This window comes from Phoca vitulina, unplaced genomic scaffold (assembly GCF_004348235.1).
Source record: "Phoca vitulina isolate PV1807 unplaced genomic scaffold, GSC_HSeal_1.0 scaffold65, whole genome shotgun sequence".
In the NCBI taxonomy this organism is placed as follows: domain Eukaryota; kingdom Metazoa; phylum Chordata; class Mammalia; order Carnivora; family Phocidae; genus Phoca; species Phoca vitulina.
Genome location: NW_022589768.1, coordinates 4,218,573 through 4,227,918, shown reverse-complemented (window position 1 = coordinate 4,227,918; position 9,346 = coordinate 4,218,573). Strand labels below are relative to the sequence as shown.

At 59.0% G+C, this 9,346-nt stretch overlaps 1 protein-coding gene across 4 annotated transcripts in view; it reads right to left on the bottom strand.

The window, feature by feature from the left end:
* Positions 1-305: 305 nt before the first annotated feature.
* Positions 306-9,346, bottom strand: part of AP3B2 (adaptor related protein complex 3 subunit beta 2) — a 29,672-nt gene continuing 20,631 nt past the window's right edge. For all 4 annotated transcript variants that reach the window (XM_032391844.1, XM_032391846.1, XM_032391842.1 and 1 more), the window contains exons 15-26: positions 8,502-8,688; positions 7,115-7,233; positions 6,596-6,704; positions 6,178-6,295; positions 5,617-5,800; positions 5,405-5,465; positions 4,987-5,093; positions 4,555-4,783; positions 4,071-4,155; positions 3,750-3,847; positions 859-997; positions 306-754 (exon numbers count right to left, since the gene is read on the bottom strand). In XM_032391844.1, the coding sequence (XP_032247735.1) occupies positions 604-754; positions 859-997; positions 3,750-3,847; positions 4,071-4,155; positions 4,555-4,783; positions 4,987-5,093; positions 5,405-5,465; positions 5,617-5,800; positions 6,178-6,295; positions 6,596-6,704; positions 7,115-7,233; positions 8,502-8,688 (1,587 nt within the window). In that variant the 3' untranslated portion in view covers positions 306-603. The remainder of the gene's footprint in view (positions 755-858; positions 998-3,749; positions 3,848-4,070; positions 4,156-4,554; positions 4,784-4,986; positions 5,094-5,404; positions 5,466-5,616; positions 5,801-6,177; positions 6,296-6,595; positions 6,705-7,114; positions 7,234-8,501; positions 8,689-9,346) is intronic.

The window sequence follows — 9,346 nt, the reverse complement described above, 5'->3', positions numbered from 1 at the left end:
AAATCAGGGGGACTGATAGTGACTGAGGAGGCCTTGCTTTTGCAGAGCCTCATAACAAGGACCAGGGAGCTCTTCAGGGTGGCCTCCCCATCCCTGCCTGGATGGCTCTTCCACAGACAGGCCTGGAGACTCGGGGAGGGTCACCTTCGCATCCAACCAGAGTCACCTGCGAGTGAGTCACGGCCTTCCCTAGAAAGTCAGCAATGATCATTCACAAGGGTCACACGGTCACTCTGAGCAGCTCCCCCCCCCCCCGCCCCCGCAGAGAACCCCAAAGGAAGGAAAGCTGAGCCAGCATGTAGGGAGAAGACATTTTATTGGGATTTTGCTACACAAATAGCTGCAGAAGGCTGGGAAGCCAGGGCCACAGCCGCCGGGAACCTCTGCACCAGTCACTGTGGGACCCATGGCGGGGTATGGGGAGCCTGGTGATGACCGGAGGGCAACAGGCCCCCCCGGATGCTATCTGGCATGAGGAATCTGCTAGGAGAGAGAGAAAGAGAAAAGAGAGAGAAAAGGGCGGGGGGGGGGGGGGCGGGCTAACAGCCCAGATGCCCCGGAGGAGAGACAAGCAGGGGTCAAGGAGGTCACAGCCCCGGGGGATCACTGGGTCAGAGCCTGCACCACGTCCTTCACCAGCATGGTGCCGATCACCATCTTCTCGCTGTTGATGGTCAGCTGGGCAGCTCCCGTGGGCCGGGCGTCCAGGGTCAGCAGGACCAGGCTCCCGCTGGTCAGCGTCCTGCCTGCAAATCTGAGGTGAGGGCAGAGGCAGGGGCTCAGCCTCGGGGCACGGGACCCTGCTGCAGAGCAGGCCTCCCCAGAGCCCATCTCTTCCCCTCTGCTGGTGGCCGATACCTGTACTCATCAGATGCCCCACAAGGGACACGACCCAGGTTGGCAGTGGTAGTCACTTTCTGCACCACAATGTGGTCACTCCGACAGGTGTCTGGCAGCGTGAGCTTCTCTGTGACCTCGCTCATGCCTGTCAGCTTTCCTGGGGGCAGAGGTCACGATGAGGGCAGAAGCCATGTTGGGTCTAGAGGCTGGCACCTGAGTCTGTCCACGGAGCATCCTCCACCAAGGTCCCCTCAGGCTGGACAGGTCTCATGCTAAGAGCGGGTCTGAATCTCTCGGGCTTAAGGAGGGGCTACCTCTGTCCTGGACTACACCCTTCTTCAGGAAGCCAGCCTCCCCACCCTACCCCACCCCACCCTCCCCGAGCTCTATCCACGCTGTTGACCAAAGACGGATCTGGCCCTTCTCCACTGTCAGACTTCTGGGCTACCGCCCCTTGGGAGGGAGGGACCAGTGGACATGGTGGCCAGTCAGCTCAAAGCGGTGTCCTCCACCCCAGCCCCCACACGCTCTGGTCTTTCCTGGCTGGCCCTCCAACCCAAGTTCAAATCCCTCCCAGCTCCTGGAAGCTGAGTCCTCACAAACACATCCCTGGTGGCTCTTACACTCCTGGTCAGGGCACTGGTCCTCACCAGACAGGCCGCAATGCAGCAGACACGTGAGGCTCTCAGAGGTGGATCTCTCCTTTCACCTGCGGCCTGAGCTCCAAACCTGGCCAGGGCTCCTGAGCCCCCCGGACATTCACAGCATCCCACAACCCCTCACTCTACAGGCCTGAGCTCTCCTCTCCACTCTCACACTCGGGGCCAGCCGTGTAACATCCTCCGTCTGCCCTCCTGCCACCTTCCCTGCAGCCCCTCCATCCTTCCCCTGCTGCTTCCCCCATTCTTCTCCTTTTGAGAACAGGCCTCCCTCTCCTGCTGCCCTCATCCCCTTCCTTCCTGATTAGTGACATTTCCTTGCTCCTCTACCTTTACTCTCCCCATGGCCGAGTCTCCAAGTCCTTAAAAAGTCCTCTCTATCATGCTACTGCCATGTCTCCCTCCCCAGGGCTCCACTGCCTCAGGCCCCAGTCTCCTCCCAACCCCTGCAGTTGGCCTCTGTCCCCCCTTTACAATGACCTGCTCTCTGACGTGGGCAGCCACCTCCCACCTGCTGGAGCAGAAGGTCTGGGTCGTCCTGGCCTAGCCACCCCACCCCAGGGCAGTGTTCTGCCCTCTCTTCTCCCCGGGGTCTCCTTCCCCCTCTCACTCTGCTCCTTCTCTTAATCCCTCCTCTCTTTCTCCGCGGGTTTTCCTCAAGGACGCTCCCTGGCCTCACCTCCCCACCCGTCTCTCTCCCAAGAGCATCTGACTCATTCACAGCTCCAGCTCGCACCTCTGTGCTCATGACTCCAGCCTAGAGGTGTTTCCGGGGCACAGACCCGCATCTGCAGTTGCTTACTGAAGGCCTCCTCCTGAACTTCCCACATGCACCTCACAATCAGCTGATCTGAAGCCAACCATGATCTTCCCTCCTCCCCTGCCTAGCCCATTCCTCCTTCTTCCGCACCAGGGGTTCGGCAAATTATGGGCTGCAAGCCAAATCCAGCCTACCAGCTCTATGGCCCACAATACATTTTATATTTTTTAAGTGTCGGGAGGGAAAAATCAAAAGATTAATATTTCATGACATATGAAAATCACATGAAATTCCAATTTCAGTGTCCATAAATAGAGTTTTATTGGAACATAACCACACTCATTCATTTATACGTTTATCTGTGACGTATTCAATTGTCGCAGAGACAACACGGCCCACAAAGCCTAAAACATCTGTTTTCTGGCCCATTACAGGAAAAGGCTGCCGACTCACGGTCTAGGTAAGGGCACTGCCGTTCTCCCTGCCACCCTGCCATCCTCGTACACCTCTCTCTCCTCCTCCTCAGGGCAGCAAGCGGCCCCTGGCTGCCCCCTTCTCAGCACCACGACCCGCCCCAGCCCTGCAATGCCTTTGCCGAGGCGCTCATCCCAGTCCTCACCATCTCTCACCAGATCTACTGCAGTAGCCTTATACATAGTCACAGGATTTAGGCCAAGGTCACACACCAAGTGAGGGGTGGGGTCAGAAGGAGGAGGAGGGCCAGTATGGAAATGAACAAGGAGAGAGCCTGTCCCCGCCTTGTCCTCACCTAGGGTCATCGAGCACTGGGGACTCAACGCTATCCCCTACATCACACACACCCCCACACAGAATTTCAAGCCAGGACTCATGAAGCCCCATGCTTCTCCCACCTAAGCTGTCCTGCTCCTTGCCTGCCGCAGGCTCTCCCAGTGCGGTCTTAGCTGCGGGTGCTGCGGATTCCCCTTGCTGAAGCTGAGGTCTGAACCTGGCCCCTGCCTCAGACACCTTCACGGACCCCTCTGCTGCTAGGAAAATGAGGTCTGCGGTCCTAATCTCCCTCACAGTGTTGGTGGACCGGATAACTTTGGCGACCCCTTCCAGCTCTCAAATTCTGGGATTGAAATCCTTTAGCACAGCAATCAAGGCTTCCAGAAACTAGACCAGACATCTCATTTTCAGCTTTGTTCTGACTACCCCTCTGTGCTGCGGACTCCTGAGCTCCAAACCAAACTCCTCTCTCTTGCTGGAAACTTTCACCGACACGTACTCATGATATTTCCCCAAGCTGGAATGCTGGCCTAGAATTTTCTGCCTGGCTGAGTCCCACTCTCTCCAAAGCCTCACTGAAGTGTCCCACCCTCTGTGAAGCCTCTGCTGGAGGCACAAGCTACGAGGCCTCCCTCTGTCTGAAGATGGCGAGGCTCCGCCAGCATGATGGCACTGGGAGCTGCCCGAGCCCCAGCGGATGGTGCTGAGCCCCCTCCCTGTCGACCCCAGGGAGCACTCACCCTGTTCCTTCTTGAACTCATTCTCGCTCATGAACACGGGAGCCATCAGCTCCCCAACAGGTGGCTGAATGGAGACATAGAACTGCCGGGTTTGGGTACTGGGAAGGGTGGGAGGAGACAGAGGGAGAGGAAATGAGGCCAGCATCTTGCCCCTCACCTCCCACATTGCCTGGAGGCAACAAGAGTGCAAGAGAGAAGATCTGAGGGTCTGGGATGGCTTCCGAACCCAGCAGCTCATGATGTATCCCTGCCATTCTGCTCCCTCTTCTCCCCAGCCCCCCCCCCCCCCCCCCCCCGCCCCACCATGAGTTGGATACACACCACAGCTGGAAGTTGGCCGCCTGGGTTGAGTCACAGAAATTGATGCCCATTACAGCAGTGACAGATTCTCCAGGTGCCAGCGACTCTGTGGGGATGAGGCAGGGAGAGGGGGAGAGTGGGGGACACCATCACCCGATAGGTCTGGAACCCACCACTGCCAGAGCTGACCACCCCTCCATGCATTCCTGGCTTTCTGGGCCTTTGGAGATGGTTCCTGGTTTTCTCCTTAAATCTAAGTACCCTCCTCCCCCTGTCCCTCACCCCATTTAAGTCCGTCCTGAAATCACCAAGGCCTCAAGCACCTTCTGCCCTGACACGGACTTGCTTGTTTCCTAGTCCATCTTGTCTACCAGGGCATGATCATATCAGATGCCCTCTCTGTACCCGCACAGCCTGGCCCAGCACAGAGGGGGCATCAGCAGCCACAGAAAGACTGACTCTGCCCACGAGCCTCCTTCTCCACCATGTCCAAGGCCCTCCATACCGATTTCAGGGAATTCCTGGATGCTGATGCCGGCGGGCAGTTTGGGGGTGCCCACGTGCAGGCCCTTGATGGGGGTATCAGAGCTGTTGGAGAAGTGGATGTGCACAGATACCATGTGGGGGTCCCCCGGGAAAGGCTGGCGGCTGAAGGTGTAGTCCACAGCCAGCCCCTCGCCAGCTGCACGGTGCAACAGTTCCTGCCTCCCAACACCTGACACTGGACTCAGCAGCTGGAGGGGAGGAGGAGGAGGGCCAGTATGGAAATGAACAAGGAGAGAGCCTGTCCCCGCCTTGTCCTCACCTAGGGTCATCGAGCAATGGGGACTCAACGCTATCCCCTACATCACACCCCCCCACACACACACACAAATCCACACTATAGAGTGCACCACAGAGATGTGTCCCTGACCCAGCAGTCCTGCATCCCACTTACCGAGGGCACCAGTGGGGAGTCTGTGAGTGTCAGGCCCTCCAGGTCAGTAGCCAGACTGGTGGACACAATCGTGGAGGGAGACACAGGCTGGACACTGGGCGGGGTGACTGTGGAGTAGATGAGGAAGGCTATGATGACGGAGGGGCAACGTGGAGTTGGATTGGGTTGAGCAGGGAGCCCAGAGCTCAGGGAGCACACAGTTCAGCACCACGGACAGCGAAGCACAAGGCAGTCGGGTTTTGCTCCTTGATCCCAACCCCACACCTGGGGAGGTTGTCCTGCTACCCTCTCAACCCAGAAGTGTGTTCTGTCTGCTCCTCCTACCCAGAGTCCTGGGGAACCAAATCCAGAGCACCCATGGACTTTCTTACACCCCCCCGAGGTCTCCTTCCCCCGGTGACTTCTACCCCAAACTCACAGTCCTCTAGGTCAAGCAGGGAGATCTCCTTGGCTACCGGGGCACTTTTGCCACTGGGAGGCTGAAAGAGAAAATGGGATGCAGGTGCGGAAGGAGAGCACCTGGCCTGTTCTGGGTTGGGTAGATGACACCATGGTCTATTCTAGATGGTGGGGAGATGACTGGGCCTGGCCCATGAGCCCAGCGCCCCCCTCCTGCCCCAAGGCTCTCACTGTTTTTTTCCTCCAAGGAGCAGATTCCATCTGCTCCCCCTCTGTCTCTGATGTCCTCTCAGACTCTGATGAGCTACTGCTGGAACCACTGCCCTCATCTGAGGATGAACCGTCTCCTTGTCCCTCGGCCACCTTCTTCCTCTTCTTCATCTTCCTCTTCCCACCTTCCTCCTCACTCTGTTCACTGGAGGAGAGGAGGCAAATGGGGCTCAGGCCCAGCCTGGACACATCTCCTTGCCTCACAGAAGAGCAGAAGCCTGGGAAAGCGGGAGGGAGGAGAGGGGGTCCAAGCCAGAGGAGCCCGCACATGGGCCCCTATGCCTGGGCCCCTGGCCCCAGACTGCTTCTCCACACTGCCCCCATGAGGGGGCAGGCCCAGCAGAGGCCCCCTGCAGCCAGCCAAAGCAGCCATCATGGGAGTGCCCTGGGGGTCTGCAGGCCCCACCAGATCAGGAGGAAGCATGGGGGCTCTTAGGAGAGGGGCTAAGGCTGAACATTCCCCCTTCTTTTCCAGAGGAGACCCCTGAACCCCACCAGCCACCTGGCTGGCTCCCCTCTTACCTCTCACTGCTCCTCCCTTTCTCCTCCTCCTGGTCTTCACTCTCAGACTCACTGCTGGACTCCTCGGAGCCACTCTGGTCACTGCTCTTACTGTCTGAGGCGCTCTCGGACCCGGGGTCTGCGGAGGAACGGTTTCAGGGCCCCTCCCTGTGTGCAGACCTCCTTGGGTCCAGAGCAGGTGCCCTGGGATCCCGCCTTGACTCAGCACTGAAGCTGCACTCCCTTGAGCTGTCCCAGGCCCCAGATGCCACCCGGCAACCAGGACACAGATGGACTCGTATGGGACGTGCAATCCCTCGGGCCCACCCCCACACATACAGGTCCACACAAGCAGGTGAGCAACCCCGTGCACACGTAAAACCATGTGAAACACATGTGAGCAGGGGCACAGAGTCCCCAGCTATGCTGATCTCCTCACCGCTGTCTGCAGACTCTGTGGGGCCTGACTCCCCCTCAGAGTCCGAGTAGAAGGGTTTCTCCTTCTCCTTCCTTTTCTCTCGATTTGAGCACTTGGTCCATTCAGGTACCTGGAAATGGGGGTGGGGCAAGAGGAGCATCGAATCATGGTTGAGGCGGAGGAAGGAAAGCACGAGGCTTCTACCCTGCACCCTGCCCTATTTGGTCCAGTCTCCAAGAGAGAATAATGGGGGGAGGGGATGCTGTTGACGTAGGGAGCACTGCTAACCAAAGAAGAAGCAGGGTGCAGCACACAAGGGGAAGGGGACGGGGAGCACGGGGTGGGGGGAGAGAGCACGGCACACGGGCAGGGGGACCTCCGCGTATTCGCCCAGCAGGCCCACGTGCGTCTCGATAAGGGAGAGATCTTCTTCCTGCATGTGGGGAGGGTGTCAGGAGGGCTGGGCCAGCACCGCCCAGGCTCTCTGCTATCTGCCCCCCACCCCCCCACACACACAGCTCAACCCTTCACCCCGCTGACCTCCACGTTTCGCACAGATGGGTCTGGAGCTTCCTCTGGCCAGTCTGGGAGCTCCTGGTAGCCTGTGGCCTTGGCATTGAGCAGGTGGGACAGTGAGCCCAGTTGGAAGTGGTCCCGGTCTGGGGGCAGGATTAGAGGTCAGGCCAGGAAGAGGTGTTAGGAAATGCCCTGGGAGAGTAATCTCCCAGATGGGGTGGAGACTCTGGCTGGGATCCCCCCCATCTAGGCAGATAAAGGCGGTGGCTGTGTCCTGTTAGGGTTCTTCCACCCTGAAGGCACCCTCAGGGCCACGTGCTGGAAGACAAGGTGGTCTGGCCTGACTAGAGCACGGGCTGAGGGATGGGGGCAGGTGGGACCGCGGAAGGGGGCTCCAGGCCCAGAGATGCTGCTGGCCCTTCTGACTGGTTCTGCCTGAAGGGGAGGCAGACCTGTGAGTGCGGCTTCTCTTCCCGGGCAATGGGGCTGTGTGCCTCGGCCAGGATTGGGAAGGAGGCCTGGGTGGTATGAGAATAGCGACTGTGAGGAAGAGGCTGACCAGGCTGGGTCAAGTGGGGGAGACATGCGTGGTCAGGCTCTGGACCCCATGGAGAGGGGTGTGCAGTCTGAATGGGAGTGGGAAGGAGTCAGGACCAGAGGTCTAGCCTGTGGTATCGGAGGGTAACACAGAGTGGGGATGGTTTCGGGGAGGAGAAAGGGACTTCCTCCTTCCTGGGAGATTTTCAAATCTGTCCCATCCCTCAGAATCTCCCTATTCCTGAGGTCCAGGGAAGAGAAAAAGTAGAACAGAAAGACACCCAGGAAAACCGAGCTTTGTGAAGGAGGCTCCCCTCCTGTGTAGGTTCTGAGGTCCAGAGAGCCAGCTGGAGGACCCTCCCCTCCCGGCCTCTCTCCAGGCCCCGGTCACAGGAGACGAGCCCAAGGACAGAGGCAAGGCTGAGGGCCCAGCATCTGGGCTGAGCTCCAGTGACAGCCCCAAGTGCTGGAAACTTCTTTCTCAGGATCCTTACAAACATACACCTCTCCTCTGAACGCTATTTGATTTCCTGCCTTCCTGGGCCCTTGGTATTTAAATCTTGATATAAAGTGGCGGCTAGGGAGGGAGGTGGCCAGGGGAGCGGGACAGGAGAGGAGCCAGGAGCCCAGGCTGGCTGGGAGGGCGGGGGCTCAGGCAAGAGGATGCTGGTGCTGGTTGTGGGTGAGCGGGTGAGTAAGCCCCAAGTGCTGCAGCACGGGCAGAAGGGGTGGGCTGGGGGTGGGGGGCGGCATTTCTCCAGAAGTAGTCCTGATGTCTGGCTAAGACTGGGACCTCAGGGGCATGGTCTGGGGCTGGGGTCCTGGCTAATTCCTCCCCCACCCCCGGGGGGTCACCCTTGATTTCAGCTCCCACCTTTGAAGGATGACTCCAAGACGGGGGCTGGTTTGGGTGCCAGGAAGAGCTTCTTGGCATGACGGCTGAGGGCACCCCCCTGCTCTGATGGGACAATCAGCTGCCGGGTGAAGCGTGCTCGGTCACGGATATCATAGTTCTGGTCGTACTTGGCCAGACTCAGCACATACTGGGTCAGCAGCTTAGTCTGGGGGACGAGAGGTGGGGACATGGGGGGCGGGGGCCTGTAGCAGATTCTGTAAGCGGACACCTGCCAGCCAGCATCCACCAACTCCCTCCCTCCCTGCTGTTGTACCACTCTGCGTTTCCCCTCACGTCCCTGGCCCTGCTCCGGACCCCAGCTCCGACAACAGCCGTGCCCCACAGAAGAGGTCGCCCTTTTGGAATCTCCTCCCTCTGGGCGGTGGGCTCCATTCTTCCTCAGGCTGGGGTCCCCACTGTCCCCCCTGTCCCAGGCCCGGCTCCTACCCCGCCTACTCCAGGCCTGGCCAGCCTCTTTACTGTGGGGTGCCAGGGTGAGTGGAGGTCTGGAACATTCTATTGGAAATCTCACAGTTCCCAGCATCCACCACACAGAGGAAAAGTACACAGCAGAAGAGGGGGGAGGACAGGGGGATCCCCTTGGCAGGGGCTGTCCTCATACCCCGTTGACTCACATGGTACCTTCTGAGCAGCCCAGTCTCAGAGGCCATGACCTCCCCTAGAAGGTTCTAATGAGATCAGAGCAAACTGCAGCTGCCTATGGGTTTGCTGGAGTCTTGTGGGGTCCATTGTCTACAATGGAAGCAGCCATATCCCAGCACCCAAAATCTTGATTTCTGCCTTGATCCTGGCCTACTCTGCCC